Raw genomic sequence first — 13,878 nt, forward strand, 5'->3', positions numbered from 1 at the left:
GAGTGGGTAAGATGACGAGTGTTTAATTGTCATATCGACTGGCAATGGAACAATTAAATTCTTACTTGCTGCAGTGTAAAATGCAACAACACAGAGTTCAATATACAATAATCAATAATGCACTGAAGTAGACAATAGACAATAGACAATAGGTGCAGGAGGAGGCCATTCGGCCCTTCGAGCTACCACCACCATTCAATGTGATCATGGCTGATCATTCTCAATCAGTACCCCGTCCCTGCCTTCTCCCCATACCCCCTGACTCCGCTATCCTTAAGAGCTCTATCTAGCTCTCTCTTGAATGCATTCAGAGAACTGGCCTCCACTGCCTTTTGAGGCAGAGAATTCCACAGATTTGCAACTCTCAGACTGAAAAGGTTTTTCCTCATCTCCATTCTAAATGGCCTACCCCTTATTCTTAAACTGTGGCCCCTGGTTCTGGACTCCCCCAACATTAGGAACATGTTTCCTGCCTCTAACGTGTCCAACCCCTTAATAATCTTATATGTTTCGATAAGATCCCCTCTCATCCTTCTAAATTCCAGTGTATACAAGCCTAGTCGTTCCAGTCTTTCAACATATGACAGTCCCACCATTCCGGGAATTAACCTAGTAAACCTAAGCTGCATGCCCTCAGTAGCAAGAATATCCTTCCTCAAATTTGGAGACCAAAACTGCACACAGTACTCCAGGTGCGGTCTCACTAGGGCCCTGTACAACTGTAATAACCATAATATTAGATAATCATAACTGTGCAAAACCGGTCCATAGTGCGACTGAGGTCACAGTCCATGGGACATCATTGTTGCTGAAGTTATGGTTGTGCAGAGTTCAAGAGTCTGATGGTTGCTGGGAAGAACCTTTAGACTCGTAGACTTTAGACTTTAGAGATACAGCACAGAAACAGGCCTTTCAGCCCACTGGGTCCGCATTGACCAGTGATCACCCCATACACTATCACTATCCTACACACTAAGAACAATTTACAATTTTACCGAAGCCAATTAACCTGGTGGGCACGGTTTGCAGGCTCTTATACCTTCTTCCCGATGGTAGTAGTGAGATGAGAGTGTAGGGACCAGGGTGGCGTGTGTCTTGCCTTTTTGAATAAATCATTTAGTGACTGATTCTAATACCAATGTAATTAACAGGATCCAAATAATACAGCATTTAAACAAAAGGATCATTTGGAATAAAAACAACAAAGAAGAGCAGTGAATGGCTGAGAAGAACAGACTTTCCTTATTTTATCAGACTAAATATTACTGCCTTCCTGCAGCGATTTATGAGGGCCTGGTTTCAGCTCGTGGTCAAAGCCCTGGACAGCAAGTTAAGTGTAAGGTCGTTAAGAAAAGGCCACTGTCTTCCCATAATAAAGTTAATTATCATTTGATTCTCAAAATAAGAGTTCAGTTTACTATTATGAAATACATGCCTTTCAATCATTTTAATTCTACTTAAATTTTATTTGAATTAGAACTTCAAGTTACTGAAAAAAAATGGTGGAGTTTTTTTTAACACAATTAGAGTATTTTGACTTTTCTTTTAAAGTTGCTGGAGTAACTCAGTGGAGCAAGCAAAATCTATGGAGGGAATGGACTGTCAATGTTTCAGGTCGGAACTTTTTTTTCCATACAATTCATTCAGGATTCTTTCCCTAAATCTATGGGTCTCTGGTTATTTTGCTGGCTTTTGATTTATGACGTTCTTAATTTTATCATTCTGAATTTATGAGTACGTTATTTGGAGTGGAAGGAGGAGGAAATTACAGGAAGTAAGGAGGCTACTTTATGATTGTTGGTTTAATGGATTTATACGGCCTGTCCAAGTGCTCTACCTCTCGACAAAGAATAAATGAACTGTTGCATAGATGAACCCGCATTTAAGAAGGACCACAGGGGGAACATTTTCACTCAGAGGGTAGTCCATATCTGGAATGCACTGCCTGAGGAAGTTGTAGAAGTAGATACGATTCTGAATTTTGAAAGATATTTGGAGAGATATATGGATAGGAAGGGTTTAGAAGGATATGAGCCTAATACAGGCACAGTCTACAATAACAACTTGGTTGGCATAGAAACATAGAAAATAGGTGCAGGAGTAGGCCATTCGGCCCTTCGAGCCTGCACCGCCATTCAATATGATCATGGCTGATCATCCAGCTCAGTAACCTGTACCTGCCTTCTCTCCATACCCCCTGATCCCTTTAGCCACAAGGGCCACATCTAACTCCCTCTTAAATATAGCCAATGAACTGGCCTCAACTACCTTCTGTGGCAGAGAATTCCACAGACTCACCACTCTCTGTGTGAAGAAATGTTTTCTCATCTCGGTCCTAAAAGACTTCCCCCTTATCCTTAAACTGTGACCCCTGGTTCTGGACTTCCCCAACATCGGGAACAATCTTCCCGCATCTAGCCTCTCCAACCCCTTAAGAATTTTATATGTTTCAATAAGATCCCCCCTCAGTCTTCTAAATTCCAGCGAGTATAAGTCTAGTCTATCCAGTCTTTCTTCATATGAAAGTCCTGCCATCCCAGGGATCAATCTGGTGAACCTTCTCTGTACTCCCTCTAAGGCTAGAATGTCTTTCCTCAGATTAGGAGACCAAAACTGTACACAATACTCCAGGTGCGGTCTCACCAAGGTCCTGTACAAGGTGGACAAGGTGGGCTGAAGGGTCTGTTGCTGTGCTGTGCAGCTCCGTGAATCTAACATGTTGTAAACTCTAATTATCTTTGCTATGGTCTAGGCAATGGGAACCAACCCCTCTGGATCCAGCACTAGCCACAGCACCAAGATGTTTGTTGGAGAGCTCCAATCTTGTCCAGGCTCTGAGAAGAATGTTGCTAACGGTAAGGACTTCAGGACTGACAAAGCCCCGCTAAACCCCAGGTTTCTGAGGTCCTACTGTCCTGCTCCTCTTCCCTGTGCTTCTGCATTAGAATATTACTTGTGGCAGTCTCACATCCTGTCATGTCACCAGGGAGCTCAGGGTTCCAATTGTAGTTGGTCAGTCGGAATGGATGACAGTAGGAGCTGTAAGTGTGAACAGATAATGAACTGCTGGAGGAACTCAGCAAGTCAGGCAGCAATCTCAACCCAAAATGCCAACCATCCCTCTGCCTCCACAGATGCTGCTTGACCTGCTGAGTGCCTCCAGGAGTTTGTTTTTTTGACCCAGATTCAACATAGCACAGCAACAGACCCTTCGGCCCACAATGTCTGTGCCAAACACCTGCAGTTCTGGCACTGCAGTCTATTGTGTCGCCTAAGTATGAACAAATCTATTTTACAAGCATAACTTTCTCTCCTTGTTGATTATTGTCAGTTTTGTCATTAGTAATGTGATGTAGGCCACACAAACCCCATGATTCAGCCCTGTGTCAAAAGGTCATTGGTTTAAGCACACTAAGATCTTGAGTACAACCTGTAGACTGTTACTTCTACATCTAGTTCGCCCTGGCGTTCTCCAAGAGAAACAAGCCCAACATATCCAGCCTCTCCTCAATACTGAACTGCTCCATCCTAGGCCAGGCCTACTGAATCTCCACTGCACCCTCTCAGTACAATCACGTCCTTACCATAGTGTGCCAACCAGACTACATGCGGTACCCCTGCAGTAACATAACTAATGATTTATAAAGCTATACCTTGACCTCAGAGCTCTTATCTTATGGAGCATAAGATACAGAGTATGTTATAGAAACTTACACAATTCTTAAGGGGTTGGACAGGCTAGATGCAGGAAGATTGTTCCCGATGTTGGGGAAGTCCAGAACAAGGGGGACACAGTTTAAGGATAAGGGGGAAGTCTTTTAGGACCGAGATGAGAAAGTTTTTTTTCACACAGAGTGGTGAGTCTGTGGAATTCTCTGCCACAGAAGGTAGTTGAGGCCAGTTCATTGGCTATATTTAAGAGGGAGTTAGATGTGGCCCTTGTGGCTAAAGGGATCAGGGGGTATGGAGAGAAGGCAGGTACGGGATACTGAGTTGGATGATCAGCCATGATCATATTGAATGGCGGTGCAGGCTCGAAGGGCCGAATGGCCTACTCCTGCACCTATTTTCTATGTTTCTATGTTATATTTGGTGCCCCGGTAAATCTGGGCGATATTTTCGATGTTTTCTTAGCCATGTCATCAACCTGTGGTTCCACTCTCAGAGATCCGTGAACATGTAGGCCGATGTCCCTCTCAATATTCCCTAAGTTCCTACCCACATTGGAACAGATATACGTATTGGAAGGATTCAGATGCAATGGCCAAAAGCAGGAAAAGGGGACTAGCCAAATATGCCAATAGACCTGTTTCCGTGCTGGACGGCTCTTTGACTCTATGACACTTAATTCTTCCAAAAATGTAAAACCTCACAATTTTTAGGATAAAGTTTCCATCTACAAATGTTCTGCCCATCTTCCCAACTAATCAATATCTTACTGCAGCCAGAGACTCACCGTCAACAACTTCATGTCGTCTTGCTCATCAGAGCTTCTACATTCACGTAAAAAATCGTTACTCTTTTCAACAAACATGAATAGTCCCAGCATTGATCTCTGTAGAATACCACTGTTCCCAGGATTCTGATCACAAAACAACTTCCAAACAGTACTCTCTGTCTCCAGTTTTGGATCCAGTTTGCCACCTTGCCCCGTGGGCTCCAACTGTTAGATCAGTCTCCCGTGTGGGATTTTGTCAGCTGTTTCACTGATGCCCATGTGGGCTGCATCAACTGTATTGCCCTCATCAATACCTTGTTACCTTTTCCTGCAGAAATTCAGTCCCACCTTTGGAGGAAGGAGGTTGAGGGGGTGACCTTATTGAGGCACAAGATCATGAGGGGTTTAGACAAAGTGAATGCTTACAATCTCTTTCCCAGGGTAGAGAAATCTAAAACTAGAGGGCACTTTGTAGTAACTCCAGCTGGTAGTAGCTTTTATAAAAGCAAAGTTCTGGAGGAACCCGGAGGGACAGGCAGCATCTGTGGAGGGAAATAGACAGATGACATTTTGGGTCAGGACCTTTCTTCAGAACGATTGGAGTAATGGGGAGAATGCTGGAAAAGAGCATGTCACCATTTCAATGACTTCCAATTCCTCGGGTCCCATCGCCACATCTCTACCATGGAAGTCCAGTCCCTTTACAGCTCCATTCACCACCCAGAAAGCCTCAGAGCCCTACAGTTCTTCCTTGAACAAGGAACCCAGTCGGTTTGCCTCAACTAACACTCAACTAAAAATAAACCCCTTTTCCGGGCCTCCCCCCCCAAACCCCCACCACTCCAATCATCTGAAGAAGGGTCTCAATGTGTTCCGTTCATTCCCTCTACAGATGCTGTCTGACCCACTGAGTTCCTCCAGCACTTTGCAGAATCCTCAAGATTCCAGCACCTGCCGTTTCTTGTGTCCCTGAACAGCTTTAGCATTGCAGCCATACCAGGGGTGATGTTAGGAAGCATTTCTCACCCAGGGTAGTGGGAGCTTGGAACACTTTCTCAGAATGGCTTGGAGTCTGAGAGGTGGCTTCATTATTGGTGAAACTAGACATCAAAAAGCAAACTGGTTAAACAGGGAAATAGCGCATATCAAACAGAGCTTTTGTTCGCAAATATTAACCAAGAGCCTTTTAAAAAGGGATCAAAGCAGATGACGTACTTCTGAATAATATTCCCTATAAGTATAAAGAAACTGGACTCTGAGTCGTGAAAATCTATCGGATGATTATCATTACCAAAAGAGGTACCATCGTTAATTAGCATCCCTTTGATTGGCTCTACACAGTTGCCTGGTGATTGTAGCTGTGGTTTATATAAGGCACTGGTCACAAACGATGAGGAATATTGTAGCGGTTCAAGTGTCTCTCGCAGCCGCCACATTCCTCGACTCCTCTTCTCCCCCAAATGCGTCACCATCTTCAGATGCCTCATACGGCAGCCCTGGTGCAGGCTTTGAAAGGCGGCTTCACGGACTGAACGGTTAATCTTATTCGGGAGCAAAGCTGGCGCCATGTGAGCTGCTAATGTAGAATTTGGTTCATGCAGAGGGAGCAGCCCAGCCACCGTGGGAGGCAGCAGATGAAGCCGACGACAACAGCGCCAACAGGGTATGGATACTTCACGTATAAGTTGCTCCAGTTTAGAGAAGTACTTGCCATGCAGATTGGAATGTGCTGTTCAATGTATTGAATCCAGGAGCAGAGAAGTGAATGGGCTATTGGCGAAAGACAGCTTCGCAATTAAAGGGAAGTGTCCAAATTACACTCTGTAAGATGTACCATATTGACTTTAGCTTTGATAAAACTTATTAGCTTTGATAAAACCATCTTGTTAAGGACAGGAACTAGGAGCAAGAGTAGGCTCTGTGGCATCTTGAACCTGCTCCACTGTTGCATGAAGCCATGGCTGACCGTGCCTTTGCATATTCCTGCCTGATCCCCTTACTGTCCAGAACTCGATTGCAGTATCACCAAAAGCAGTATGACAGAAGTATCACAGAAGGCTCTGGAGGCCGTCAATGGATATTTTTGAGGCAGAGATCGATAGATTATTGGTTAGAATGGGTGTCAGGGGTTATGTGGAGAAGGCAGGAGAATGGGGTTAAGAGGGAAAGATAGATCTGCCATGATTGAATGACGGAGCAGACTTGATGGGCCGAATGGCCTAATTCTGCTCCCATCACTTATGAACTGATGAAAAATTAATTACATTGATCCTACAGTCAAGAAACACAGCAACACCTATCCTTCCTCGGAATACTGAGGCATGTGGCATGTCTCCAATGACTCTTACTAACCTCTAGCATCCAATTGGGCTGTATCACAGTTTGGTTTGGAAACTACTCTGCCTAAGACCGCAAGAAATTGCAGAGTTGTGGATGTAGCCCAGTCCATCACGTAAACCAGCTTCCCCACCATCGACTCCACCTACACTTCGCACTGCAACAAAACAGTCAAATAATTGAGCATCCCTCACACCCACATCATTCACTCATCTCCTCTCTCCCATCGGGCCGAAGGTATAAAAGCTTCAAAACACTTACCACCAGCTTTGTCCCCACTGTTATTAGACTACTGAACAGACTTCTTGTAAACTAAGGATGAATTCCCGATCTCCCAATCTGCCTTGTTATGGCCCTAGCACTTTTTTTAGCTACACTTTCTATGTAGCTTGTTCTCTGCAGAGGACAGAGGTATGCGTTAGAATCAAAGATAATAGAGCAGATAGAAAAAGATAGACCACTCGATCGTAATGACCGTAGTATGTCATGGCGCCATTTTGGTAGGCAGAAACTTGCAGAAACATTTTAAAAGAAAAATAACAAAAATCTGTGAATTGATAGATGAGATATATTCTGCATTTTAATGGTATCATCACACATACTGTTCCCCACAACACTGATTACACTACGAGAGGCAAAGCGAACGGCGGGTTTTGCTTACTAAAATGGCGGACGTTACGCTCCGTCGCGTACTAACATAACATAACATAACAAAACTTTATTGTCACTCGGCACTTCAGTATAGGCGATTTTGACGGAGTGGTTCATCTGGCTCCTCTAGTATCTTTGGTTAGAATGTTCACACAACTTTCTGGCTGCTGCACTGCAAAGGCAAGGCAATATTGTTTACGTGTGATGTGATTAACGGCTTTGTGTCTGTGACGTTTCTAAACATTGTATGAAACGGTTACCCGGTGCCACTTTGCGTTGGCTGTTAACTTTCTCTCTCTGCCTCTCTCCGCCTCCCTCCGCCTCTCTCCACCTCTCTCTGTCTCTCTCTGTCTCACACTGTCTGTCTCTGTCTCGCGGCATCTTGCAAGATTTTAGTTACATTTTGATTGTCCTTTTTATAAAGTCATCTGATACATCGTGACAGATTCCACAATACATAAACCTATTCCAGTCTGGTTTGAGGGAGAGGGATCCTTGTGTATTTTGGTCAGTAATAGTGTTATAGAGCTGTCAGCATGGAGGCACCCCTTCGGCTTACCTTGTTCATGCCGACCAAGTTCTCATATTGAGTTAGTCCCATTTGCCTGCATTCTGCCCCTATCCCTCTAAACCTTTCCTGTAAATATATGTGTCCAAATATCTTTTAAAGTCGTAATTGTATCTGCTTCTCTGCTTCCTCTGACAGCATATTCTAGATACAAACTACCCTCTGAGTAAATATATTACCCCTGAGGTCCCTCTTAAATATATCCCCTCTCACCTGAAGCCTATGTCTTGTAGTTTTAGAATTCTCTACTCTGGGAAAAAGACTGGGAGCATTCACAATCTCATACACTTCATAAGATCACCCCTCAGCCTCCAACGCTCCAAAGAATGAGGCCTGAGCCTATCCATCATCAGTCTGTGTCCATTTCCTTGTCCTCAGGTTGTAGGTACATAGGACTCTGTCATTTCCCACTCCATATCATTTGCCATTCTAAACCACAGCCTCCTATCAATCGTCTGACAGCTTGTGAAATATAAATAATTTACACAGTATAATCTAAATATAGTCAGATACCGAAAGTAAAACAGCCTTTGACGTGTCAGTGGGATAATGAGCTGTGTGGTACTGTGGCTCGCGCACAGATCCATCGATCTTTGGACCGAGAGAATCACAGGGGGCATGGTTGTTGGGTGGGCAAGAGAACCAGCGATCGGGAGCTGTGATCTAGTTGCATGGTGGAACAGTACAGCACAGAAACAGAGGGTAGTCCATACCTGGAATAAGCTGCCGGAGACAATAGACAATAGGTGCAGGAGTAGGCCAATCGGCCCTTCGAGCCAGCGCCACCATTCAATGTGATCATGGCTGATCATTCTCTATCAATACCCCGTTCCTGCCTTCTCCCCATACCCCCTGACTCCGCTATCCTTAAGAGCTCTATCTAGCTCTCTCTTGAATGCATTCGGAGAATTGGCCTCCACTGCCTTCTGAGGCAGAGAATTCCACAGATTCACAACTCTCTGACTGAAAAGGTTTTTCCTCATCTCCATTCTAAATGGCCTACCCCTTATTCTTAAACTGTGGCCCCTTGTTCTGGACTCCCCCAACATTGGGAACATGTTTCCTGCCTCTAACGTGTCCAACCCCTTAATAATTTTATACGTTTCGATAAGATCCCCTCTCATCCTTCTAAATTCCAGTGTGTACAAGCCTAGTCGCTCCAGTCTTTCAACATATGACAGGCGGCACAGTGGTGCAGCTGGTAGAGCTGCTGCCTCACAGTGCCAGAAACTCATGTTCAATCCTGACCTTGGGTGCTGTCTGTGTGGAGTTTGCACATTCTCCCTGTGATGCCGTGCATTTCCTCTGCGTGCTCCGCTTCCGTCCCAAACGCATGGCAAAACCTGTGGATCTGCTGGTTAATTAGCCTCTGTAAATTGCCCCTAGTGTGTGTAGGGAATGGATGCGAAAGTGGGATAAACAGCTAGTTTGCACGGGAGATCGGTGGTCGGCTGGACTCGGTGATCCGAAGGGACTGTTTGTCTGCTGTATCTTTCAATCAATCAAAGGAAGCTGACAACTGTTAGGAATGAGACAAATTTTCAGAAGGAGTTCTGTGGGTGCCAGAAAGGGGTATTTGGAGAGGGGCGGTCAGCGTGGATTTGTCAGGTGGGGACTGAGTCTGTGGGTGAGAGGACTGTGCTGTGAGGCTGTTTTCAATAAATGTTTAGCAGGGTTGACGGGAGCTGAGGAAAGCTTCCCCACTGAGCCATGTGCAGGAGGGAACTTCCCCACTGAGCCATGTGTAGGAGGGAACTTCCCCACTGAGCCATGTGCAGGAGGGAACTTCCCCACTGAGCCATGTGCAGGAGGGAACTTCCCCACTGAGCCATGTGCAGGAGGGAACTGCAGAAGCTGGTTTACACCGAAGATGGACGCAAATCGTGGAGTAACTCAGCGGGACAGGCAGCATCTCTAGAGAGAAGGAATGGGTGACGTTTCGGGTCGGGTCAGAATGAAGAAGGGTTCGACCCAAAACGTCACCCATTCCTTCTCTCCAGAGATGCTGCCTGTCCCGCTGAGTTATGCCAGCATTTTGTGTCTATCTTCACTGAACCAGTTGATTGGGTGTGTAAGCCATTGCTGGAAGGGATGGCAGAGGTAGGAACACTCCTTGGGCTGAGCACCTACCTAGTGGAGCAGGGGAACTATTGACCGGGAGCACTGAGTGCCTTTGCCAATGTTCATGGGCTAGATGGGCAGAGAGGCCTGTTTTTGTGCGTGATTGATTTCTACAGACAAAAGCCAAGAGAGTTTAATTGTCATATATACCAACAATGGAACAATGAGATTCTTACTTGCTGCAGGCCCGTAAAACCCAATAACACACAGATAAATATATAATAATCAATTGTATGATTGATTACCAACTCCAATTCTAGGTAACCATAATAATGCCAAGCCGAAGTCCGTAATGCCATCAAAGACACAGTCCATAGACGATCACAGTTGCCAAGGTTATTCATGTGGAGTGTTCAGGAACTTGGGAAGAAGCTGTTCTTGAACCTGGGAGTCACTGTTTTCAGGCTCTTGCACCTTCCTCCCGATGGTAGTAGTGAGTGAGAGTGTAGCCAGGGTGGTGTGGATCTTTGATGATGTTGGTTGCCTATTTGGGCAACGCCTCCAATGGTGGTGAGGTCAGCACCTGTGATGGACCATGCAGTATCCTCCACTCTCTGTAGTCTCCATCGTTCCTTGGCGTTCTAGTTGCCAAACTGGCGGTGATGCAACCCGTTTGTATGCCTTTTAGCTGTGCCTCTCTAACTGTGCAGTGCTCCATTGGTTGCTCTCCAACAATTACTGTTCCTCAGAAACTCCACCACGGACAGATGTCCGCCACAGACCTTGGGACATCCTGAGGACAGGGGTCAGTGCCCTTCCCTCCCTCCTTGTGTGCATGTTCCAGGGTGCCTGAGGTAGAGTGAGTGCTCCTGTTAGCCTGGATCCAGCTGTTGTCACTGACCTCAACATCAGTTGGGAGCAGAGGGAGTACAGACAAATGGAGGGCTGAGTTGGGGGGGGGGGGGGGGGGGGAGGGGAGGTCGATGATTTTGCCAGCAGCCATGTTGCAGTCCTGCACTTGGGAAGTGGGGGCTTGAGGTCACCTGTTACAGTACTACTGCTCGGTAAAGCTGACGTTATCCAATCCAGCAACCTTTACTTCCACAACACGGGGGAATTCTCATTCATGCTTTAGTATTTATCTTCAAAGATGCAAAGTTTAACAAAGTTCCTTAAGAAAGTTTTGTTGGGTCAGCCCAGAGGCAGGGGGAAGGGTGAAAAAGATTGAGTAGCATCTCGAAAACATTTGAAAGAGAGGAGAGACACAGAGAGAAATGGGAGGAGATGGGGAAGAATGTGATTTTGGGGGACCATAGAGGGGATGGGGAGGGAGATAGAGGGACTGTGTGCAAGAGAGAGGGAAAGAGAGGAAGAATATGATGTGGGGGAGAAAGGAGGGGATGGGGAGGGGATGGAGGGAGATGGAGGGACTGTATGTGTGTCTGTGTGTGAGGGAGAGTGAGAGAGTGAGCGAGAGTGAGAGAGTGAGCGAGAGAGAGAGAGAGAGAGAGAGAGCGTGAACAGGACCAGATGGAACATTGTCCTTAAATGGTAAAAGCTCCCAAGAGTGAGAGAGAGGCTGGGCTCAGAATAGCAGGAATTATCCCGTCAGTCCGTCCTGAGTCTGTCTGTGTTTCGGGGATCCATATAACTGGATCAGAGCACTTGGACCCTGCCGACTGTGTACAGAATCGTTTTTGTGGCTTTTACCCCCGAACAAGGTACAGTACCGTTGTCTGAAGTTTGAAAACATCAGTCGGAGGAATGCTGAAGCAGCTGCAGCTTTTAAAGATAGCATCTTGCCGACGCAATTAATTAACTGTATGCAGTAGTTTAAGCTGCAGAGAGAGAGAGAGAGTTTGGTAGCTGTGTGTTGTGATGTTGTGATCTGCATGGAAGTTTGTACAGCCTGTTGCTGACTGACATTAACACTTGGAGTGAGTGAGTGAGTGGTCCACAGGTACCATTCTCTTCTGTATAATCGAACTGCGGGAGCAACTCAGTGCTTATCTTCATGTAAACATCTTGTTGGCAGATTAAATGTTGACACAAAATGCTGGAGTAACTCAGCGGGTCAGGCAGCATCTCTGGAGAGAAGGAATGGGTGAGGTTTCAGGTCGAGACCCTTCTTCACCCTTCGCTTCCTTTCCTTGTTGGCAGATTTCTTCTGCTCTTACCAGTTCAGTGCAGAGGAAGAGAGTCCTTCATTTCTGTAGCGCCTTTCACAGACCGAGCACTACCCAAAGCAGTTGACAACTTGTGAAGTGCTTTCACAGTGTAAGCCACGGACAATCCGTGCACAGTTCAATCCCATAAACTTTAATTAGATAATCTGTTTCAGTGATGTCGATCGAGGGATTAAATATTGACCCCAGCACATCAGGAGGACTTCTGATGGGTTTACATTAGAGAGCAGAGGGAGTTCGGGTGTGCTTCAACTACCCGATCCACTCTGAGAGTGCTCTCCTGCAGTGTTGCACTGGGAGCATCACTGGGTGTTGAAGTTTATTATGACATTTAAAAGATACATGGAGTGGTACATGGGCAGGATAGGTTTGAAGGGATATGGACCAACCACTGACTGGGTTAGACAACTTGGTCAGCACGGACGAACTGGACTAAAGGGCCTGTTTCCTTGTTGTATAACTCTCTGACTCTATAACCTAAAGGTGCTGAATCTCAGTATTATTACATGCGAACTGGTGTGGACATAAATGGATTATAATGCTGTCCATGGACATAACCAGATTTTAATGGTGTCCATGTAGCTAAGGAGTGGTGTATGAAGGAGGAATTTCATTTCATGCATTGCTGGCACCAATAAGTGACAGATATGATTAATGGGACACCTGAACTCTGTTAGGATTGGGAAAGGCAGATGGTTTACGGGACAACAACTGTGATAGTTGATGGCATCCGTCCATCTGCCAGAGATGATGTTGCCCAACGTAGAGAGGGGGATGTTTCACCTGCGGTTGCGTTTCCTGCTGTGGCTGACTAGGCGTATCCTTGGCAGGCAGACCATCTCACAGCTTCCACAGGTGAAGTTGGCTCTGGCCATTGGATTGGGGAGTGTACGGCTGTGCCCGTTGACCATGTTATGGGGTTGACACCCTGGCCCCCAGTCTTGAATCGCATGCTTTGTTTGAGGGGTAACCTTATTGAGGTGTACAAGATCACAAGGGGCATGGATAAATTGAACGCTCGCACACTTTATCCCAGGGTAGAGGACTAGAGGGCATGGGCTGAAGGTGAGATGGGAGAGATTTAAGAGGGGCGTCAACACTTTAATATCGGTCACCATGGTCATTGAGGGCAAGTATCCATGATGCCTTCTTAACTATCTTATCAGCATATGTTTCCTCTTTCAGGGGTCCTTGAACGTGTGGTGCAAGGTCCCTCTGTTTCTGAATACTCCCCAAGGTCCTGCCCACACGGACAGATATATGGAGAGGAAGGGTTTAGAGGGCTATGGGACTAGCCCAGTATGACAACTTGGTCAGCATAGTCAGACAAGGTGAGCTGAAGAGCCCGTTTCTGTGCTGTGCAACTCTTTGCCTATCGCCCAAGAGTGAAAACAAATCAGCCTTAATCTCAAGGAACTGCCGAACAGCTGAAAGGGAAAAGAGTGGATTAACGTTCAGAATCTGTGCTTCACAATTGCTGCAGCTTTACAGGCAAGGATGTCATTGTTTTGTTCCCAGTGCATGTGAAATGAAACACTTTTGATCCTTGACTCTGCCCTCTGATGTTTTACAGAGACAATTCCCATTTCCCCTCTTCTGGTTTCATGACTTTGCATCTTTCAGTTTTGCCTTTATCT

At 45.8% G+C, this 13,878-nt stretch overlaps 1 protein-coding gene across 1 annotated transcript in view; it reads left to right on the forward strand.

Moving 5' to 3' along the window:
- The window catches only part of LOC144602164 (uncharacterized), a 145,332-nt gene that overhangs the window by 43,655 nt on the left and 87,799 nt on the right, over nt 1-13,878 (forward strand). The window contains exons 20-21 of the mRNA XM_078414901.1: nt 2,753-2,855; nt 6,040-6,101. Coding sequence (XP_078271027.1) covers nt 2,753-2,855; nt 6,040-6,101 — 165 coding nt within the window. The remainder of the gene's footprint in view (nt 1-2,752; nt 2,856-6,039; nt 6,102-13,878) is intronic.

Source organism: Rhinoraja longicauda, chromosome 18 (assembly GCF_053455715.1).
Source record: "Rhinoraja longicauda isolate Sanriku21f chromosome 18, sRhiLon1.1, whole genome shotgun sequence".
NCBI classification, from domain to species: domain Eukaryota; kingdom Metazoa; phylum Chordata; class Chondrichthyes; order Rajiformes; family Arhynchobatidae; genus Rhinoraja; species Rhinoraja longicauda.